The sequence below is a fragment of the Thunnus albacares genome, chromosome 9 (assembly GCF_914725855.1).
Source record: "Thunnus albacares chromosome 9, fThuAlb1.1, whole genome shotgun sequence".
Taxonomy (NCBI): domain Eukaryota; kingdom Metazoa; phylum Chordata; class Actinopteri; order Scombriformes; family Scombridae; genus Thunnus; species Thunnus albacares.
Genome location: NC_058114.1, coordinates 29,362,841 through 29,387,032, shown reverse-complemented (window position 1 = coordinate 29,387,032; position 24,192 = coordinate 29,362,841). Strand labels below are relative to the sequence as shown.

The 24,192-nt window shown below is 38.6% G+C and overlaps 1 protein-coding gene across 6 annotated transcripts in view; it reads left to right on the top strand.

The window, feature by feature from the left end:
- Positions 1-24,192, top strand: part of LOC122988543 — a 155,503-nt gene that overhangs the window by 77,636 nt on the left and 53,675 nt on the right. For all 6 annotated transcript variants that reach the window (XM_044360916.1, XM_044360918.1, XM_044360914.1 and 3 more), the window contains 2 exons: positions 6,650-6,771; positions 11,079-11,126. In XM_044360916.1, coding sequence (XP_044216851.1) covers positions 6,650-6,771; positions 11,079-11,126 — 170 coding nt within the window. The remainder of the gene's footprint in view (positions 1-6,649; positions 6,772-11,078; positions 11,127-24,192) is intronic.

Here is a 24,192-nt window from a genome sequence, read left to right as displayed (position 1 = left end):
CAAGCTGTAAATGTGGAATTCACATCCTGCTGAAGTATTTAATGTTTTACTTTTATGAGGTGAGGACTCTGCTCTTTGGACTCATGGTATCTTTGGGAATCTTTCCCAACAGGATTTCCCAGCATGACTAGTTTAAAAGTATTTTATATCTTTAAAAAAGTAATTTTTCCCTGTTGTCTTAAGGTTTCAAAGCATGTGCTCTCTTTTGGATCACAGTCAGTCACAAAAAATCTTTTTTTGCCAAAAAGAATTTGGCCAGTTAGGATTGATTTCTTACTCTGAAATGATGTATACAGCCTCAGGTCCAGCATGTTATAAATGCACTGTAGGCTTCTCATTTAAAGTATTAACCTAAATGTGAAGAATATTGGGAACGCATGAAGTGAGTCTATATTTAAGTCATTATCCTTTAATTGTTTTTCCCTTATTCTTTTCATATCAATTAAAATATCAAGAGATATGCTGTAGATAAACAGAAACTCACAGGTTAGATACAGATTTTGAAGCCTTGAGACAGATGTCCCTAATATTCTACTTTTTATTGCGCTCTATCATCTAATTTTGTGACTAGGACCATATTTTAGTTCATATAAATAGAAAAATAAAAGGTGAATTGACATTGGTCAGTGAAACACTAATTCCTTCTTCCATCTAGAGGTGCTCTAGGCCTGCGCTTAGAAGTCAGGACGGCCGTGGTGTTAGCTTACCAGTCCCCCAACCCCCAACCAACCCCACCCCCCATTGTAGCCAGATGGCTGTCACACAGGCGGTTCCTTGCCCAGACCATGCTGATTTCCCATCACTCTTTTGTTAATGAGGTCGTTAGCAATGCAACGGACAATTAAATTATCTCAATCTGGCATTTTCCTCATTTGTTTACTGTATGGTGTACTGTAGTGTTTCTCACTCATCAAATAACACGGCTCAGTTTGACAGCCTCTACTGATATTATGGCCTGTATTCTTTTTTCATTTTTTTCTTATTATTCATGTCCATGATGCAGTGCAGCATTGAATTAAAACATCACTGACAGACGCCCACCACCAAAGCCATTTTCAGACAGTCAAGTAGTGTAAACAGAGCTCTTGACAGAGTTTGTGTTGGTACATTCTCCTCTGTGATAGCAGGAGATCAGTGTCTCCAACTGACAAACTTTGTTTTAGTACATCATCACCCCGTATGGAAACAACACAGCCTGGAGCTGCTGCCGCCACTGCTGCACAGAGGAAGTTTTGTTAGCTGTTAAAACGTGTAGAGAGGGTGACTTCAGCCAGTTAGTCTAGCACTCACCTTCATGTGAAACGCTGCCGAACACTGACACCGCTGACAGTTAATTATGGGAGTCACAGATCAGGCAGACGTGTCATCTCGGCTACGATTGACACGCCGCATGTTTACATCTCTGTTGTAATGTTGTTTTCCCGAGTTATTTTCCCAGCAGCAGTGCATCCGTTATTTACACCCAGAATTGCCTCAGGGCTCACCATAATGATCGTAAAAGCAGTACAGATTCGGGGCAATGAAATGTTAAAAATGACTTGTGGGTATAATTGGTGAACCTGCCATCATGGTAACTTTGGAAATATTTTCGGTCAGGCTGTTGAAACACGCAGACTGCCTGTTAGCTAGACTGTCACACTCTATATGTGTCTGCATGGCTCCATTATTTTCTGCAAACTCCTCTACACATACAAAGTTATTTTGACAATATGTGAAAACCAACTTAACCAGATATATTGTTAGACAGAGAACACAAACATATGAATTCTGGCACACAGTGGTATTGGGAGAGGGGGTTTCACTGGAATGATTTCATTATATTTTCCACGTGGGCCAGGTGGTTGTTGTCAGTAACTGTGAGGTAAAGCAAGTGGCAGCCAGACACCACAGACTTCACCAAAATGAGTGTTGAGGGGAAAAAAAAGTTTATCTGGTTTCTCTATTTCACAGCTTGCCTCAGAGATATTAATGCCAGTAGAGTTATATGCCTGGTCAGTAATAAAATCTGCTTACACAGAATCTGATGGGTTACATTAAAAAGCTCACCCTTTGATTAAAAGATTTTTCATCTGAAGATAGATTTCCACCTGCAGCAATCCGGTTCAACGAGAGGCCCAAAAGAGACAGGAGCTTCTGAGGCAGCAGTTTATCCCCCATGCAGATGACAGCTAGCCCTCACTGCTGTCTCCCAGTATTTTTATGGGATGAAACCAGCAAATCTGGCTCCCAGCTACTGTCCAATATTTTGCTTCAAAGCCCCTGTTTGGGAATCATCTCTGACAAAGATATTGTTGCTGTTAAATCAGAGATGCTGCACATTGCAGCACAAAGGAGCATAAAACAGTGCATGAATCTTGTGGCTAACCCTAAGACCACATGTCTTGCAGCTAGCGCATGATGTACTCCACTCATCTTTTATATCCACCCCTAATCTTGAGATATATAAGTGTATGTGTGTGTGTGTGTATATGTACACATACATACACTCACTGGCCACTTCGTTAGGTACACCTGTGCAATCTAATGCAATCCAATACAGCTGCACTGCCATAAATTCTACATTTATGAAGCTTGTAGTTTTTGTTTAAGCTTTCTGTTTTTGTTGACATTGTCAATAAGGTGATCATTTTCCTTTATGTTTATTATTGGAGTCGCAATGGGTGGTGGTGGTGTACTGGGGGTGCATTATATTGAATGGTGTATATTTCCTAATATTTTGTCCACTCCATTAACATACATGAGGGGGGCAAAATATTAGGAACACTTTTCAATGCAATGCACTCCAGCACACCACCACCCCCCACTACAACCTCAGTAATAAACAAGAAGAAGAATTGTATCCACTGAAGAAAAATTGAATTTTGGAATTTAATGCGAGTCTGAAAGAAATTGTCTGTATGTGAGTGTTAGCTCTGTGCTAAACTGGTGACCCATTCATGGTGCATTCTGCCTCTTGCCTCTTTCAGATTTAGTGAATCACATTATTAACATCCTATAGACAAATTCACATTGAGAGCAGAAGTATACAAGCAGGCATTAGTGGTGGCATTAAACTGTGTTTTTACACTGTGATATGTAAAAGGATTTTATTTTTTAATCGCTTTATCCAAGAAATACAACCGGGAGATCCTGTAGATCCTGTTACATGTGCAAAATATGGTCATTGAAACCTCCCTTGGAAAAAGGCTATGATTGATAACACGTTTCCAGCTAAATTGAATCTAGTTTTAATTGACAGTTAGACATCTTTTCACCTACAAATCACCTGAACCACTCTGACTGTTCTGTGTTGGTATTAGGAAAGGCAAATCCTCAAGCCTCTGTTACATGAAATTAATTTCACTTTGACTGATCTCCATTAAGTTCAAATGTTTGCATTCCAAGCAGCATGCCAGCAACAGACCAACCAAAGACCGCTAAAGACCACTGTCCAGTCTCGAGCTGTGTCTCAAATCACATACTTCTGTCAGTACACTTCCATGTAGTACACTGTGTATACTATGTACTTACTGGTGTAGTGCGTGAATTTCAACAGGGTAGTGTTGTATCAAATCAAACACGGCCGTTGCACTTACTGGAAATGACAATCGCAAATTAGCATTAGCTAGCGTTAGCATTTGCGTTATCGTTTGTTCTATTAAATCATTAGAGACTACTAAATTAACCCAATAAACATACTGATGGCTTATATCTGACAACAGTATAGTGGTGCTTAGTGCTAAAAACCACATGTATAACTTACATTTATATAATGTGGCGATTTTGACCGTAGTTACAACGTCCTTGGCTGCCATTTTCAGTTGGAAAAGTGGTCCTACCCCTTCCGCAACGTAGCCAAGATGGCGACCATTGAGGGCGCACACTCAAATTTTTGACTATTTTGAGTGCACCATCTGGGTACTCACAGTGCACTGCATTTTTCCATACTTCTCGCTCCTTCACTTATGCACTCAAAATGTTAAGTGTAAGTACAGAAGTACATGATTTGAGACACAGCATTGATCTCTTGCTAGCTAGGCTAGGCCCTCTCTACATGAATCCTTGCAAGGTTCCTGGCCCAGATGGACTCAAGGGGAAGGTTCTAAAGGAATGTGCAGACCAACTGGGACTTATTTTCACCCAACTGTTCCAAATATTCCTTAACTCAAGCTTTGTCCCCCGGGCCTAGAAGACAGTGGCCATCATCCCTGTACCAAAAACACCTCATGACAAATCTCTTAATGACTTCAGACCCATCGCTCTCACACCCCTACTTAATAAATATATGGAGCGTGTAAAGAACTCTCATCTCAAACAGCTGAGTTTATGGACCTCATGCAATTTGCCTACTGAGCTAATTGAGGTGTTGAAAATATTAGACTCACTTTCTTGGATAAAGTCCACTGTCATCTAGACAAAGCCAACACTCATATCCGTATTCTTTTCATGGACTTTGCCACTACTTTTAATACATTCCAGACCTTGACCTGAACATTAGCAGCAATCTGCTCCTTTGGGTCAGGGAATTCCTGAGAGAACGACCCCAGCACGTCTGCATCAACAACACCCTTTATGACTGCCTTGCCCTGAATACAGGGATCCCTCGGGGATGTGTACTATCTCCCCTGTTGTTCTCAATATACACAAATGAAGTGCAGTGTAACAGCGGTGACCTCTTCCTTATCAAGTATGGGGATGATATAGCCTTGTATATGAACAGTACGTCCTAGTGCCAGCACATCAACAGCCTTGCCTCCTGGTTTGATGACAGCTTCTTAGACCTCAACGTCATCAAGACCAAGGAGCTGTGTCAATCAGTATGAAGGGCCAGGAAGTGGAGCAGGTCACCCACTTCAAATATCTGGGAACAGTAATAGACAATAAATTCACCTTTCAGGACAATGTTGACTACATCTACAAGAAAGCAAGACAGCGCCTCGCTCTTCTTAGGAAACTGAGAACACTTAACACCAGCCAGCACACCCTGTCTATGGTCTACAAGTCACTAACTGAGAGTGTTCTCACATTTAACATCGTCTCATGGTATGGAAACGTCTCGGTAAAACAAAAGAACAAAGTGACATAGGTTGTCAACCACACCAGCAAGATCATTGGAGACAAACAACTCCAACTCCAGGACTTATTTTCTCAATCCACAACCAAAAAGGCAATTCAGATCTACAGTGACCCCACCCATCCTCTCCACTGAGCATTTCAATTGCTGCAATCGAACAACAGACTGAAAATCCCAATGGCCAGGAAGAACGGTTACAAGAAATCTTTTATTCCATCAGCTGTGACCATCCACCCACACACTCACACACACTTTCTTTTAACCCTTTCCCCTAAGCCCACTCCTTTTAAGGTTGCTTTTTAGGGCAACCAACACCATCACCTATTTTAATGTACACTTGTTTATTTATTGTTAAGTACTGCTGTGTATTATGCTTTGTTGTGATGGTTATGACAGCCTTACATGCCGGTGGAAGAACAGTCCACTCATCTCTTTTATTACTGCCACTTTGTCACTTTTAAGATTCCACCTTACCTTAATGTTTAATTATTATTGTATTGTTGTGTATGGTGTGCGTTGTCTCACATGCTAGTGCCAAAGACAAATTTCCATTTTATGTAAATTTAAAGGACAATAAAGGAATCTGAATCTGACCAGGATGTTCATTAAGAGGTTTCTCATGGGTCTTCTTTGACAATGTGTTTGGCAATAAGTTTGTTGTCATTACACAGGTAATATTACCTGAATGGAGAAAACTATAGCGAGATGGAGAAAATTATAGAATCCATGAGATAGATTTATCCATTTATGATTGCAACATGTTTTTTCTTGCTTTAATGTATGGATGATATGAGAGGACAGCAATTATTTTAAAGTCATCTCTCTACTGAGTAAGATTAGATGTATTTTATGTATTGGCTCTAGCTTATAAGAAAAATCCAACGTAAGCCACTGGGTTTTTGATAGGCCTGTCAATCTAATCTTCAAATAGTTTCTAAATGCAGGTTCAGTTCAGTTTTAAGTTTATGGAACCTCTGTAGAATAAAGCTTTTTTTCTCTTCTTTTTTTCTTCAAGTTCATTTGTTAATAATTGGACAAAAATAGATAATTTCTGCCTGAAGTAACAAAATGACAAATGAGATCTATACCACTTCTTTTTTGACCTAAGTCAAATAAAGGCATTGTTAGCAGAGGAGAAAACACACAAAAAAATCAACAAGATTCTAGCAATCGAAAATTAATTAAAGAAAAATGAATTTTATTTCTCCTTGTCACTCTCACCTCTGCGCTGTTGCATTTATTGTCTTGTCAGGTCTGTCAGCCTGCTACAATTACTTTTAAAGCCCAGATTCATTTTGCCACACTCCCACTGGGAACAAAATAAAGGTCTAATGCTCTGGGGAGCTGAACAGTATGTGTTGAATGCTGTAATAGGAAATGAGTTGCAATATAAGTGAGAATGTTTGCCAAAACATTTCATCTGAATTAAATGTCACAATGTACTTTGTTAACAACTATGATAAATGCTACATCAATTAACAACTGTCTGACCAGCAATAAATCTTGAGGTGAATCTGGGATAGCAAAGTGAAATCAGTGTAATCAGAAAAGATAGACTTCCATTCATAACCTCTATCTCCATCTCTTCTTCTACAGACGTGTCAGAGTGCTTTATATGCAGGGATGTTGAACTTCGAGCCAGTGACCCACTGAGGAATTTCTGTGACTGCAAGAATTTACTTGCCCATCACGTGTGTCTATCCACATGGATCCAGAGGGTAAGAAGGACTTTCCATGCAGGGAACCTTGATATTTTGAATTTCAGTCTTGCTGGTTTTCCTTATCAGCCATTTGTCAAAATCTGAAGGGGGAAATGTCTCTGTTGAACAGTGTATAAATGTGTTTGCAATGTTAGCATTCCTTATTGAGACAAAACGCTGCTGTTTGCCTCAAGGTAATGAGCTACCTTTCAAATAGCAATACCAATTAGTTTTAATGAGGGTTGCTAACAATGATAATGTGTCATTGTTATACAGTTGAAACACAGAGGCTGAAACAGTGAGAAGTGTCTCATAATGGACTGGCAGAAATCCAAGAAGCTGACACCTGTCACCGACTGCAAAATAGCTCATTAACATCTGTCGCACTCCTTGAACCAGTGGTTGTATTGATACAGTGGACAGTGCTGTGCTGTGACACCTCCCAAAACATCACTTTACAGACATCTCAGTTAATGAAATGTATGTTTCTGTAGGTGGCATACATTTCTCTCTCTGTTCAGCCATGGTGCTTATTGCTGCTTATGCTAATTACTCCTCCATCATTAATTCCAGAAAACTGCTGCCACTGCTGCCAGAATCGTAAAAATGTATAATTACCTCTGTGTACCCAAGTATTTTCCCAGAAATAAAAAGTAAAAGCTAAAACCTAAGTAAAGATGTTTGCTAATGTGAAAATGTAAATGTTTTTCACATAACTAATTAACCCCCACTTGTATCCAAATGGATTTCTCTGTCACATGGCATGAAAATACATTTCTAGCTTGTGTCCATCGACTGTTGATATACGGATCCACTCAGTTTTTACACAACTTAATTACTGTTAACTGCCTTTAAAGGAATCATAGCATTGACATTATCATACTGCTTTGGCGTTTTATAATAAACTTCACTGTTAAGCAAGCGCTGTGCACCATAGCATACAATACACTGTAAGTTACAGCTGCACTAATCCATTTTTTTTACATGAACAAGGGATCAAATGACTATGTGATAAACCCACAGAGAATTATCACCAAACCCAGCAGTTCCCCTCAGCTCTACAGAGCTTTTTAGTCTCTTATACCTCTTTTTTTATTTTGCCCCATAACTTTACAGTTTTGGTTCACCGCTCTCTTATCAATTCTGTTTCAGGAGCAAAAGCTTAGATAAACCCGCTGTACGCTACCTGCCCAGCACCAGAAAGCAGATTGACAATGTTACTGACTATCTGGTGAACATGGTAAAGAAAGCTAAAGAGCCATATAGTTCCCCTAGGAGTTGGTGGAGACCAAATACTGGATATTCATCAGGAGGAAACACAAGTCTTAATGAACGCTAATGTTGTCCTGTGTCTGCTCGGTAGTTTGCCAACCCTTTTAGCTCATTATGGAAATCTGAAAACTGATTAATGCAGGTTTAAGTATGTGCCTCCAATTGCTAATAGTCAACTACTTAAAGGGGGGTTAATGGATTTTACTCATAAAGATCAGTTTACTCCCCCAAGGACAAACAGCTGTATAATGTCTTCTTCTGTGGCTTTAAATGAGCTTTGTCAAGTCTGAAAAGATAACCCTGATGACATCATCGTCACATTTATTACACAAAGTCCTACATTACAAACTGGGAGCATGGAATTTGAAAGATGGAGGTGTTTACCAGGCAGGGAGGGTCTAAGAAAGAGACAGGTCATAAAAAGGTCAGAATTCTTTGACCTCTGCTTCATAAATTTTGATCATTCTTTTTAAAATCTGTCCTCAAACTTTATGGAAATGCATTACTAAATTGCTGGAGTACCTCTTTAACTAGAGAGCCAAAGAGCAGACATCACGTTCAGATGATTTGAAAATGTATTTAATTAGTGTCAGTGTCACATTTGCACCAGCTGTACTCATTCTCAGTTTGAAGTAAAAAGCCTCTAAATAATAACATGTAGATCTAATTCTGTATCAGAATCTGAATGTCTCTATACATAATCTATGCATTAGTTGTTATTGGATCACTCTGTATTAATTAAAGATAAAACGTGAGTCTGCTGTTGGAACGTGTGCTGCTGTGCCGTCCACTCCTGTGAGCTTTTGGGTCTCTTTGGATACTCCACAAGTGGCAGACAACATGCTACAGCAGACATTTCATCTGCACCACCCAGCTGTCAGAGTGAAGAGCCACTTCCATTAAGTGTGTGTCTTCCCACTATACAATTATATACAGACACACACGCACAGGCTCATGAGGCAGGCATGCGCACACACACACACAGAGAGAACCCTGCTCTCTGTCGGGAGTGTGTGCCGATGCTACAAAGCTACTTTAGTTTTTTGTGTGTGTGAGAGAGAGGCAGACAGAGAGCAAGAGAGAGAGAGAGAGCGTGCGACCTTTTAGAGTGCTCAGGGTAGGGAGCCCCTTTCCCTTTTACGGAACAGAAATCAGCAATTGACCTGTCACTTTTGCTCTGATAGCCATCTCTGGAAAGCAGGTCATGCACATATGTCTAAAGTGCCTCTTAACCGCATTTTATGAAGCCACAAAATGTAATCCAATAATGATTTGACTTGCTAGAGAGCCAGCCAGCTGGGAGTGATAGCATGCACCGTTACCACTCCTAAAAGCAGCTTGAACAAAAAAAAGGGCAAATTCCACGTCCTTATTTAATTTCACCCACAACAGTATCACACAGATGTTGTCACTAAACAGCGGGCAGGGTGAATTCAAACACAACAAAACAGCGCTGGCATTCATTTCCACAACTGTTGATACATACTTCAGTGTGTTTGCAGCAGAGGACTATCTGAATGATTATCATCTGCACTGAGGCAAACCATACGCTATCTTTTTTTAGACTGACTCATTTATGCGCCCCCTCCCTCCCTCCCTCCACATTCAGGTTCCCAAAGACAAATAGCATGGCACAAAACTAATTAGTAACCAGGAACTAGTTAGGAGATGCCCTTTGAAAAACATGTCCTGAGGCAGGATTTAAATATAGGGACAGAGTCAGTGACTGAGTGTGCCTGGGAGATCCCGGCCTCCAGGCGCGGCAGCACTTTGACCTCTGACCCTCATTATAGGGAGTGCATTCCTAGAGGGGTGAAACCCCTCACAGCACAAAGTACAAGGGCATGGGAGGACTGTATGGCTCGTACCACACCAGCAGAGTGTGGCCTGGTGTGTCTCACTGCCCAACCCAGCAACGGCCTTTTTTTGTTAAATCAGGGGGCTTGAGAAAATACAGAGCAAGGACGGCAGTGTATACCATTACTTTCTAAAAGCCTGCGCTAAGCCATCGCAATCACTCTCCCTCTGCTATCCCAACAGATAAATATGTTTTTCATTTTTATACAGACTCCATCTGGTTTCACTCTATTGAAGTTAATGGGAATGGTATTCTGCAAAAAATTGCTCCTCAGAATTTGTAATCCCATCCATCTGAAATAAACCACATAGTAGTTAGAGAGCAAAAGAGGGCGAGGGTGGTAAGTCAGATGCAGAGGAGCTTTGCTTAGCGTCGTTGCAAGTGAGAGTGGAGTATCGACCAAAGTGTGAACAGATGAAAAACATAATGAGATGAGCAGAAGATGAGTTTATACGCTGACATGTATTCGATATTATATGTGACATATATGTGTGTGTGTGTGTTTATGTTAGTGAGTGTACCCTTAACTGTGAGTGCCTATATCTGTCTTTAATTGCAAGTGGTGTGAATAGGAAGTTAAGCTACCCCCACCCCCTTCTCTCTGTCTCTCTCTCATGGGTTGATAATTCTCATCATTGCAAACAGACTTGGTTTACATTCATTAGCCCAACACTCACAGCAATCAGGCCACAGTGCCAGGGGCAATGGTCCTCTTTATAAAATCACATTGCCTAATAGCAGTGTTCTATAATTATATGCCATTAACATCTATCAAAATGTGCTCCTACATGCCATGCATATTAGCAGTGGATTTGGCAGTTGTGTTTGTACAAAGTGCTTTTCTTGTTATTAGCATCTTCAGTCAGTTAACACCAGCTTGAAGATTATTGCCAACATGTTTTTTTTTTTTTTTTTTCATATGACATCTACAGAAGTGCATGCATTAAAATAACATCTATTCATGCATGCCTAACTATTAATTATAAGACATTTTCTTATCACTGTAATTAAATTAGTGTTATTATACATAATGCACCTTTGGGTTAAAAATGCTTCCTTAGAAAACAATCACATTTTCCAAACAAACATAATTATTTTAGTGATCAAAACACCTAGAAGTGATTTGTTATTCTACAGTAAGTCCAGTGTTGCATGCAGGGTCAATAAAGTACATTTAAATATTGTTTCCTTACAGGGATGTGGGAGCGCAGACAGGCTGCGATGCATCGTGTGCAAAGCCAAGGTAAGTGTATTGATGTGTTTTTTGTTTTTTTGTTGTTGTTGTTTTTTGAGGGGTGGGGGTATTATAAAAATTCAATGAGATATTTGATGATGTCTCATTCTTTTAATCTTACTGTGTGAAATGTAGGTACCGAGCATTTAAACAAACACCGTTTAAGTCATTAAACAGAGCCTGCATCCCACAAAACAGATTTAAACAGAGCAGATCCATAATACTAATGAGCAATCAGGTCTTTGTTTTGCTCTGTGATTTAACTGATTTGCCAGCAGTTGTGTTTCTTATGAGCTGTAAGCTGTCTTTTATTCCTTATTATTGCAGCAGAACACTCGCTGTGGAAATGGAGAAACATTACAATATTTGGCAAAGGATACAAGCCATGTAATGACAAAATCTGTATTCATTTCATGAGCAGAAATTAATCACACTTTCCTGTGGTACATCCCTAATGCAAATTTTCCGTCAACACATTGTGTCTTGTGTTTGTGAGTTTATTCGTATGAAATGGTGGAGCTGATGTGTCATCACAGATGGGGTTGCATGCTGGATAAGGTGGCCGCATTACTAACCATCTCAGATTAGGAAGTATGTTGTTGATGTGTTGTATGTATTCATGCTTGCGCCACGGGTCAAAGCATCACAAGCTGGCTACCAAGTGTTTTATTCATTGTTTGCTCTACACCGCCGGGTTGAAAATGTGATCCTCGCTGTCTGTTCCTGTGTGTATGTATGGGAGAGATCCTGTCTGTGGAAGGAAATGTCACAGTAACTCTGACGACGACCTTTCAAGATTTTAAGATATTTTAAACATGAAATCATGCACACACACATTCACACACTGATGAAAGTTAAACAAAACATTTAGTCTGTGGGGAAGTCTCCTGTGATTGTTGTTATTCATCCAGGAATTTGTGTTTGTCTCCATTTGAGGTCAAAGAGCAATTGGTCCAGAACGTGATGTTAGCTGTTTTTGGTTGTAGCTATGGAAACAGCCTCTTAGCATCTAGTCTGGGTGGGTGTTTCCCATGGCAGTGGTGATTGACATCTGAGAGCTGCCATTGATAGAAGATGTGCTGTCAACTTTTGTGGAGTACCACTGACTGGAACACATCATAAACATATATCCTAAGTACTTTGATACAAGATGCTTTCCTCCCCTTTTCAACAAAACACACATAGTGTTAGCGTTATCAACCCTATTTAAAGGGTAGCTACACACAACTTCCTCCATCCCAGTGGTAGTGACTTGTCAGCCACACCCTAAAGAATACCCTGCTTTACCCTGAAGCACAGCCTACATTTTCCTCATATGACACAAGCCTGTTACTTTGACAACAATTCTTGTTTTAATATGTGTTTACAATGCATAGAGATGGCTCTCCTGTAAAAAGCGCAATGTAAATAAAGATAATCCATTAATTCGTTCATTCATCAAACCCATAAACATCTGTGTGGCATTTATGGAGAATGCAGCACTTTCAGTGGACTTTTTCATACTTACTGTGCAATCCTCAAGTTGCTGCCACCTGTGTTTTCTGAAGTAGTCCGTCTAATGAGGATGTCCCCTGTCTGTGTAGTCAATACAGTTCTTAATGTGTTTTGTCATCAATTATTTTGCTAATACTAGTCAAACAGAGAAGACGACTCTCTGCTTGGCTGGACACAACCTCTCAGCTGAGAGTGCACACACACTTTCATATAGAGTATGTGTGGGTGGGACTGATACAGACAGATGTTTCATCATCATGCTCGCAATGTTTTGAAGTGGAGGCCAGTGGTTGTTAATGTACATGTATAACAAATTGCAACTTGTCAATCAAAATTATTTTATTAAAATCAAAAATTAATATAATAAAGTAGCCGGCTGGTGTTAAATGAGTAGTCTGCACTTATGAAAAGCTCTGGTAGTTAGCCTTTAAGCCGTCTGTCTCTTCATAACATTGAACATTTTGGAGGACCCATCTTGCTGTTAAGTTTGTATTAATTACACTTAGAAAATGTAAGCTAGCAAGTTACACTAGCCTCCTTTCGGGAAATGGAAGCATTTTAGCCTAGCTTGTTAATGTTAGCACTGATTTTCATTAGATTTTACTTACATATTTTCATTTAATTTCAACACATGTTGAGTCAGTAGCATCTCCCACACACTCAGATTTGTGTTTGTGTGTCCCACATTATATGGTAATTACAATTTTGACCAAATAGCTCCATAAGTCATAACAAACACCAAGGATTTGTCTACTGATTTCTTGGTAAAAATTAGTTTGAATTTCAGTTCAACTTATACACAAAGCACCCTGCACTATTTCACTGTAACAAATATTCTGCATTGGGCCACAGCTAATATGATCTTTAATGATTCTGTGAGGTCCCCACATGATATATCTACAGAATTTGTGGAAATATCACCATGAGCTGTCATGCTAACCTGCACATCCTCAGCTGACTGTAATAATGTAACTCGGTTTTTAAATGGAAGTCATTTTCAGTTTTTTTTTCTGTTTCCCTGACAGTATTTGGCTGCAGGCAAACACATTTTTAGGTGTTACAAAAATCTCTCCTCTTCTGTAACCTATGATGGGACATTTCTTGCACTTTTGCAGCATCTCCAACTGACTGTTGCACTTGTCTTCGTCCACTGTACTGATGGCATTGTCATCAATTATTAATGGGGAGCAGTAAATGTCTAAGAGACATCCCACTGAGAGACCAAGCAGCCATGAACAGGGGTTAGTGGCAGGACTTGTGAATGCTGCGAGTGGCAGCTGTGCCATTTAGAGACAGATTGTTGGGAAGCTTCTACTGTATATTGATATGAACTCTGCTACAGTAAGTTAATGCATCAGTATAATAACATTTTAATGTCTGCAGTGGCATGGCCATTTAATATTTGTCCACAGAGAGATGTATATGTAGATCAGCAATGGCTGTAATGATGATAGTGATAATCATTTGGTCCTGCGCTGCTATCACTCTGTAATGCATTACTGCAATCACCCTTGGTTAACATTAAGAGGCTTTAGCTATTAAGACTTTGAGCAAGCAGCGCGCATCATACAGTCTCCAATTCAATGTGCCAGACATTTCATTTTGTTGCTTTATTTTGTTGTTGATGCTGCTTTTTCTTGTATGTTGTTTTCCATTTTGCAACGAGGTCTCAAATGTGGGCCATTTGTATGAGTTATGCTAATTTGTTGGGGCAATGAATGCATTAATTTCATTAGCACATGGCCTCAAAGCAATAATTACCAGAGTAGGTGTGTCACAAGCAATCATGTTAAAATTTGCCAGTTAATTATTAAGATTTTGTTCTGAGGGACCTGGATTTGACATGAGTCGCCGAGGGAAAAAAAGAGAGGAGAAAGTTAATGCATTCCAGTGGCCGAGGCTAGGTGCTTGTTGTTGAACACAGTGGGGGTGGTTGTGGCAATGTGTGGGCCTACTGGCACGATTTTTGCATGTTGACAGCTCACATTCTGGACTAATTACTGCAAATAGCAGAGGGCTAGCTGGTGCTTGGTCAGTCCAGGAGGGTGTAATTATAAAGAAAAGGAGGTTCAGAGTCGCCTAATGGCCTCTGCTCCCTTTGATTGGAGTCCGGTGGAGAAGACGTTGGTGGGGAGTTGTGAAGGAGGAAGAGATTCACAGCGCCCTTCCTTGGCCCTGATTAACCCTTATCCAACACAGGGCTGGGGTCAGGAGGACAGGCTGTGTTTCTAATGATGCACTTTTAATCAAAAATAGGAATTTTTTTGTACCAGGAGGGGTACATCACTTGATAACTGTAGGATCCATATTTTTACAATAGAGAACTATTTTCAAAAGAAATGTGTTTTCTGTCTTGTCGGGAAATTTAATTTAATTTGTGTTGTGTCCTGTGTACCTCACTTTTACAGCAGTTGTCTGGTAATAAATTTAATTAGAATTTTATAGACAGAACACAAGGCTTTATTTATAACAATAAATAGTGTAGTGAGAAATCATGAACCCTGCTAATGTGAATGTCTTAAACCAGTAGTGCAGGGTCATGTTTTTATGGCTACAATGCAAAATCAGAGGCTATAACTTTTCCTGTGAATCTTGATTGTATTGATTATGACAGCAAACATATTATATCATATCTGTATGATACTTTATTTCAGTAATCATATCAGATGATATATCATTATCATTTTTCTTTAAATCTCTAATAGCCTCAGGAATCCAGTATTGGTCAGACATATTAGCCAACATAAACAATGTGTTTTCTTTTATTACACTATTGTAATATTATTACACTATTGCAGCATTTTCTTGCTGCTTGTGTCATATTTGCTTTGAGAAAACAGCCAAACCCTTGTTTGCTCTATTTTGAACAGATTTTATATTCATTATCAAGACCTCTGAAACCTGACAAGCACATCTACATTTCTCAATAGTAGATCGTAGAGTAAACAGTAAGTGTCCTGGTTTGTGTTTTACTCTACCACACAGATAGATATATTATTAAGAGATCATTACAATTATGTACTCCATTATATAACATTTTAACTGAAATAAACAAGTCAGTTTTTGTTTTCTGTCTGGCTTTAGAAAGCAGTGTACAATCACAGTCATAATATAGAAGCCAGTCTACACAGAGCAACACTCTAACCTAAAAGCTTAGTTTATACACTACGTTCTTCCAACCTCAAATCTCCTGACACAATTCCGCACCGTTTCCGAACCTTCCCCGCCCCGTGTCTCTCAAGTGTCTCCTTAAAGGTGCTAGCATTTACACTCCCATCCCCCTCTTTGGAAAAAAAAATGTTAATCATCACTTGATTTTAAATGGAAAGCAGATTATCCTTTGATTTTGATGAATGCAGCAGCTGCCAGACTCTTCATTTGACTAAAAGCAGGACATTCTGCTGAGGCCTCTCGTATGTCACTAAGCCTCTGTCAGGACAGTACCGTGACAGGAGATGACACATGAAAGGAATTCCTCCTCGTGGCTTTCCCAGGACAATGAAACATGGCCTTGAGGTAGTACATGTGTGTCTGCATGTGTTTTGTGTGTGTCTGCATGTGTTTTGTGTGTGTGTGTGTGTGTGTGTAGCAGTGGAACACTTCAGTATAACAATGGACCCATGACAGCACAAAGTTGTTTACCCTGCATATAGTACAAGCAAAACAGACAATATTTAAATTTTTAATATTTTAATTTATTTCTTGAAATGTTATTTTCATTTTCTCATCACAACAAAAAATCCTGATGAACTGTAATTCAGATTCTGTTGACTTTTTGTGAGGGGAAATTCTGTGTAATTATAATGATGTAATAAATCTAATGATGAGCTATTGTGCATATTTTAAACTGACTTTGGGAATATTTATTGAACCAGCCTTTAACGAGTAACTTCACAGCAGGCTGAAAAGCAGTGTTTCACTGACCTCTTTGGTTGAAAATTGCAAACCTATTTCACCTCTGACCACACCCAGAATTACTGATGGATGTGCTCTCAATTGTTGTGTTGCACCTGTAACCACCCCAACAGTGATGTCACTGGACCCTGGAGTACACCTGTACATCACTGCAGCAAGGTGAGAAGTTAAACGATGGAGGTCAGTAAAAACAAGATTTTCAGGCGGTGTCAAGTTACTCTTAAAGCTCTTAAAGGTTCTCTTAAAGAGAGGGGCATGGCAGTGGTTGACTGATATCTGAGAGCCAGTGTTGCTAGGAGACACACTGTCAATTCCTGTGGGGTGCATACTGACTGGAGAACTTAATACTGTATGTATTACTAACATTGATACAAGAAGATTTTACCCCATTTTCACGAAACCCGCATACTGTACATCTAGTGTTGACTATCAGCTGCAGGGGATTTAAGCCAACTGTCCTTTACAACATTAAACGTTTGGAAGGACCCATCACGCTGTTAAGTATTCCACTTAGAGGATGGAAACTAGCAAGCTAGACTACCTAGCATCCATTTGGAAAATGGAAGCTAGTTAGCCTAGCTTAAAAATGTTAACACTTAACTTCATTTTTGTTCATGTTTTTTTAACACCTACTTAGTCATCAGCGGCTTGTGTACACTCAAACTGTGTTTTGTTTGTCCCACATTAAAGAGAAGAGGAGGTCTAGCTAACGTGAGCTGTCAGCTCTCAGGAACAGTTATTCCCATAATCTCAAGTTGTACATTACACTAATGTAGCTATTGCTACAGAAAAATAAATAAAACCTTATTTTTGGTCATGACAATTTTGACCAAATAAGAACACAAAACAAAACTGTTTCAGTCCGATTTTAAAAAAAAAAAAAAAAAAAAAAAAAAAAAAAAAAAAGAACCCTGTTTGACTTACTACAAATAGTCATTTCCACAAATGTGAATGTAGCATCTATATTTGGTGCAAATTCCACACTAAATTTTGGGTTGAAACTTCTTAATGGTTTAGACTGAAGAGAGTCACAAGGTCACCAGACAAAAAAACAAAACCTGCGGCATCTGGTTTGGTTGGATAAGGTCGCAAACAAGATTTAATTTACATCATAGCAGGGTCAGTCTGTAGCCATTATTCCCAGCAAAGACTTGGAGTCTTGGTAATTTCACCCTTTTTATTTAACCTCCATGCCCTCCTTCTCTTTCCTTCCATCCATCCCCAAGCACAATTCATTTGAGTTCCTGTTTGGGAGGGTCCTGAGGCTGATTCAATTAAGTTCTTTAATTGGCTTTCAGGCATCCAAACTGAAACTGATGGAGAATTAATAACAGGTCCAGTTGGCCCCCACACTGTTTGCAGCCTTGGAAACATCCTTAAGACTGGAGGCAAAGTCGGTCTCTTTTTTTTCGTGTGTGTTTGGTAGTTTGATAGTACAGCTGAGAGGAATACATGGTCACAGTTGCTGTGTGGTCCACGCTCTTGGTATGCAATTCATCTCTTTGTCAACACCCTAGACATTTTTTGCAAACTTTGTACCCACAAAAACACAGCAGAAGCCAAAGAAAGCCTCGCATAAGTACAGTATCTCGTAAGTATTTTTACTTTTGCATGGTTTCTAAATATTTACTGTTCCACATCAGTTCTCTATCACTTAGTGAGAAAAGATTAAAACCGTCCTGTTAAGCCTATACAGTGTGTTCTCTCATATTTGTTCTTCATTGGAGCACATGTCATACAAAGCAAACATAAGCCTAGAAAAGAGCAATTTTTCAATCTGACAAGTAGTTTTCTGTGGATATGGCTCACTCTGTGTCCAGAGAGAGAGAGAGAGAAATCATTTGCAGATGCATTACTATTTAGGTAGCTAACAAAAGAAGAGTTGTGAAATGGCAGGAAATTATGGCTGCTAAAATTAAGGTTTGAAGTTCACATATCATTAACAGCCATAAAATCAACTTTTTCTCTGACTATACTTTCCCCCCAGAGTCTGCCTTTGTCTTCAAACAGCGCCAAAGCAATCATTATGCTCAGACATAATGCACCATAATGACAGTAATTTCAGTATCAAATTTTCAAATGTTAGACCTTAATTCATTGTGGTTAAGTAGCTTAGTTGTAATTCAGATTTTCTACCCTTCTTAGCAGAGTGCTCAAGGAATGAGACGTCTAAAGCAGGACGGGAGAGCACCGCATGCAGGAACATTGGAAAGCCTGTATTTATTTAAATGCTGTCTCCAATACATGAGGCCCAGCATTCAGAGTTTACCAGCAGCGACATTCATAATGTAGTAATTTTGTTTTCAATCTAATTTACATGTTTACAGTTTTTACAAAACATGGCAAGAGGAAGCACAATGAAACCATATGTATAAGATAATCTTCACCTCTGAATATTTGCATCAAACTAGATGTCAGCATGGATTTGTTACCAGGTCTGCAACCAGGATTGGATTTAGGAAATGGTTGAATTATTTGGATTTTTCCTATGTAGCTGTTAGCTTTTCTTAGTTATCTTGATTGTATAGTATTATTTCAGTTGAGCCGCTCTTCCTCTAAAACTCAAAAAATCTACAACTAAAACAACTGTCTCAGAATTCTGTCTCTATCTTCCCTGTAGTTAGGTTACATGCTCCTTTCCAGGAAACTTCCTTGGGAATTATTGGGAAATGCATTGCCAGGAATAAAATTCATGGGGACAAATACTGACTCTGGGTGGAAACATACAGCATCTAAAAATACTGGAATCGGTATGTGTACATTCTTAACAGGAATCCACCATGGTTGCTAAAATCCCCCAAATCCCAGAAAAAGTACAGAGGAAATGACCTCAGTGTCCTCAAAGGTAGCTGGAGCCCTGTTTGTTAGTTTTCTGAAGTTGGCCAGTTAAAAGTACACTTCTATGAAAAAAAAATGTGTCTACTTTTGGAAAAATTAGCTCTGGCCAGATGGGAAAATGTGGCCTGCACCAGTATTTGCTTTTACACCTAATCATCAAGGAATAATGATATCAAGGCATAAAGATTTATGTTGATATTATTATGTTGTTGTTGTTGTGTTTTTGCTAATGTAGACATTTACAACTTCAGATATGGCTCACTGATTCACTTATGTCCTGCTCTATGGCAAAATTAATTCAGTTTTCAATCCCTTTTCTTCTGATGTTTTAGTGTTTATAAAAACGTATGTACAATACCAAAAAAGAAAACCTATGTATCATTTACTCCCATATAGAGCTGAGAGGATTAGTCAATTAGTCAACAGAAATTTAATCAACAACTAATTTGATAATTGATTAATTGTTTCAATTGTCGAGCAAAAACTCAACACACTGTCTTGTTCCAGCTTCTAAATTGTGATGATTAGCTGCTTTTTTCTGTTTTATATCACTGTAAACTGAATACTTCTGGGTTTTGGATTGTTGGTGGAAGAAGACACCACCTTGGTTTCTGGGGAATTATAATGGACAACGGCCTGTTTTCTATGGTCTAATCAGCAGAATAACTGATAAAGAAAATAATTGTTCGTTGCAGCCCTGAGCCAAGCTAATTTTAATTCAGTTTTAAATTTGGAGACCTAAGAACTGAATCGAAAAGTGTCAGCTTAATGCACACATTGTAAATGTAATACTTACAACTTATTAACACTTGAAGCATGTGTGTGAAACTATGATGAAAGGAAAGTGACAAAATAGCATTATCCAGTGTCTGGCATAAAGGTTATTATTGTCATAAGACCAAGAAAAAAATGGGATATAATGAACAGGGAAGACATTGTATTGTATTGTATATATATATTACATTTCCATTATGGAAGAAAATAAAAAATTTGAAACATTTTCTGCCGCTGATATTAAAACACTGAAAAACTGCACATCTTAAACCTTCAAAAGTGTTTGAAAAGAGTTTCTCAGTGGACAGTTGAACTTATTTGAGGTCTTAGTGCAATAATATCAGATTTGGTTTCATTGTGTTTGCAGGTTGGACTAGGTTTAAATAGGGCATAGGAAATTGACTCCATTTAATCTGAGCATTGAAATGTAGACCGTGTAATCAGTTCTCGTTCACATGTGGGCCAAGATAAGACTGGTTTTATTTGTGTGTAAATCTATCCTGAGAGGCCTCATTCTTGGCTGTGGCTATAGTAAGCCATGCCTCCAAGCTATAGCAGCGTGTGTGTGTGTGTGTGTGGACATAACTGGTCCTTCACTCTGGTCCCCACCCTCTGCCTCAGGATCCTTGTGTAATTGAGAGATGATCTGGGCATCGTGCACAAAGCATGGTCATACTGCCTCAGGAAGTGAGCACAATAATCTTTGTAACAAGGCAAGGATGCCTCTTCCTCTCTCATGGTTGAAATAAGGAAATGTAACTCGAGGGGGAGATAATTTAATTCCTTAAATGCATTGTTCAATAATAGAAAAAGTTCAGTGTAGGTTACCGTTAAGCAAACTAAAAAAATCTGACATGTATTAGATATCCCTTAACACCTCAGAATTACAGCTGTGCCAGTGTATGAACAGTGTACTCTTTGTTTCAGCGAAAGTTGCAGTGTAATACAATACGTGTATGTATTCTTAATCATTTGCATCCATATCTGTTACTTCAGCTCAGTATCGGCACAATGCATTATGAAGAAAACTTGATTGTGAGTTGTCACCTGAGACACATTTCCTTTAATTACAGCCTTTGCACGGACATACTGTATATGCATACAAATGGCTTATTTGAAGAGTGGATGAAAAGGAGTTCATTTGAAAAACTACAACAAAACCATTTGTTCCCACCAAAACAGCACTCGCTGTATGACAAATGATGCTTTAGTCTTATGAATAATTCTCAAATTCTAAGCAATCAAGTTTTAAAGATATCGTAAATCCTGTTTAAATGGCCTCATTCATTACACCGCGGATATGGGGAGGGATACTAATAAAGTGTTGCGTCTGAGATTGTCTCTGACTTCATGCGTTGCTGGAGATGTTCAGTGCAGAGCTGATGTATGATGCGACTGACTGTATGGTGATGGAAATGTGGCGGTGGCCTCGTTAGCATTCTGTTGTAACCCTCGGGCAGGGGTGTCAGATTCTCTCAAAATTTACAGCTCACTTTGGAACCAAAAGATTCTGTGCATAATGGCTGTGGGGGGGCGTATAATGAAAACCCTGATCCATGCTAGCGAGGTCTGCTATAAGGACAATGTTAATTAATGAAAAACTTCATATGTGAAAGGTCAGAATTGTTCTAAAGTAGCAAATCCATGATACTTAAATAGTTTTCAATAATTACAGTTGCTGTTAGTTTTCAAAGAGGTGTTATGTGAAGTGTTGTAATGCCAGTAAATCATTATAATGAGGTCAACACCATATTGTCTCATATGTGAATAATGTGATGCAAATAAGGGGAATGAAATTTGAGGGAAAAGAATTGTATGGTGAAAAATCTATTTCATAATAATCACATTATTGATTATTATCATTAAAAAAATGAAAAAAAAAATTTTTCTGAGACCTCAGTGACAAACTACTTGGTTAGTCACTACAAACTCTTCTGCACAATTCTGGGCAACCAAACATATAAACTTACAGAACTGTATTTTAAAGGATAAGGTTGACAATATACTGTATTTCTTAATATTTTAAAAGACCAAAACCAACAATGAATTGATCCCTACTAACAAGTATTGTCTTTGTATCTAAAGCCTGATATATCTTATTCCTCTGTGCCATAGACTTCCATTGTTGTGTAAAATCCAGTAAAAACATGAGCCACAATGCTGCACTGGATGACATGTTCCTTCATTAGATGAACACAGGCATTGTCGTCAATTTCGAGGCAATTCCACATATACCATCCTGCTGCTGTAAATACTCACCTCAACACCAAATGTGTAGTAATCCGCAACTGAAAATAGTCCCAAACAAATGCACTATTCACTCATGTTTGAGTAATGTTTGCTAAAAACTGCAGCTCACAGCTGCTTTATGTCATTAAATCACATTTTTTTCCAAAACATATATATATTTGTGAGCCATTGTCAAAGATTTATGTCTTCAGAAGGAACTAATAGGCTTGGGGCTGAAAGCTACATACAGTGCAGACAGGGGAAGACAGAAAGTAATGAAATTCATATAAAATGATGCAAAATATACAATATCTAGAATATTTCCATTTGATTGAACAGTGCAGCCATAAAAAACACAGAAACTTGGGATTGAACGTTCCCCTCATTACAGCTGTAAGTAACAATGATTTTCATTATAGATTAATTAACTTTTTCTTGGTTAAGTGATTAATTGTTTGATCTATAAAATGTCAGCAAATAATGAAAAATTACCTTTACACCTCTACTATAGAAGTTCCCAGGTGACACCTTCAAAAGTCTTGCACTCCAAAGCCAAAGATAATTAACTAACCATCAGTCAGTAGAAAACATTCACATTTTAGAAGCTGGAACCAGATGTTTTTTGCCAATTTTTGTTTCAAACATGACCTAAATGGTTAATCAATTATCAAAACCATTGCAGATTCATTTTCATTGCAGATTCATCAATTGACTCATTAATGAATCCTCTAATTGTTTCAGCTATAGGTAAACATCATATGGCTTCAATGAAAAGAGGAAACAAAGAGCTGAATGCAGCTGTTTTTACATTTTTTACATACCCAAAAGCACTTAGATGAAGTCTATACTGACATTATCAAAATGAGGTTGGCCTGTGACTCAGACATTATCAGTACACTTTTGGTACAGTATATGGCATATCTCTTTTTGGCAACGTGGCCTCTGTGAAACATTTAATATTAATATAACCACTGGCAGAGGATCGCAGCTACAAATAGACTGTGGTCTTATTGATTTACAGTAAAATTTGCATTATTTCTTCGTTTTGAAGGCCAAAGTTGTTCTTTAAAGAACTCACTGATACCCTGAGGTCCTGTTTAATGAAACATGGACATTGTGTGCATTTTTAAATTAGCCATCATATGATTGGTTTCAATTAATTTAGTTAGAAAACAAGTGGGCTCTTCTTTCTGTATTTAATTTATCTCATTTAAAAAAAAAAAGCCTATTGTATGTACTCACAACCTCTTCAATGACTATTAAAGCTAAGTATATACAGTATAATATGTGTGTGTGTGTGTGTGTAGGGGGACGCATGAACGGTTGCACATGCGTGGGTGTGTTTTAAAATCTCACACGGCCGTATTGCAATGCCTCAGCAAAGCTCTTGATTAGTTGTGGTTTTATGTTTGGATGGTCCATTTAATTAGGTTATGTACGAGATAAAGGCCAGCCAAAAGTAATCACAAGGATTATTTACTCTTGTTAATTGAGGTTCCATCTTAACACCACAACTAAAGGTTAATGTTCTCTTGGTATATTATTTACTGTCCACACTCCAGAGGCTGGCTCCCACACAGCGGAGGAGGGAACGGAAACTCCACAGGTATGGAGGGAAATGGAGAATGATTTGTAGCGTAATATTGACAGCAGATGAACTTTGGATATTTAATGGTCCAGCTCTAAGCCTTCTGAAATACTGCACAACCTTCATTTTAATAATCTTACTTTGGCTCAGGTGTGATGCTCAAGTTTCCTGGAGCTTTAGGTGGGTGCAGCCCATCACCACTCCTAATCTCTCCTTTAACTAACCGCAGATAATTCT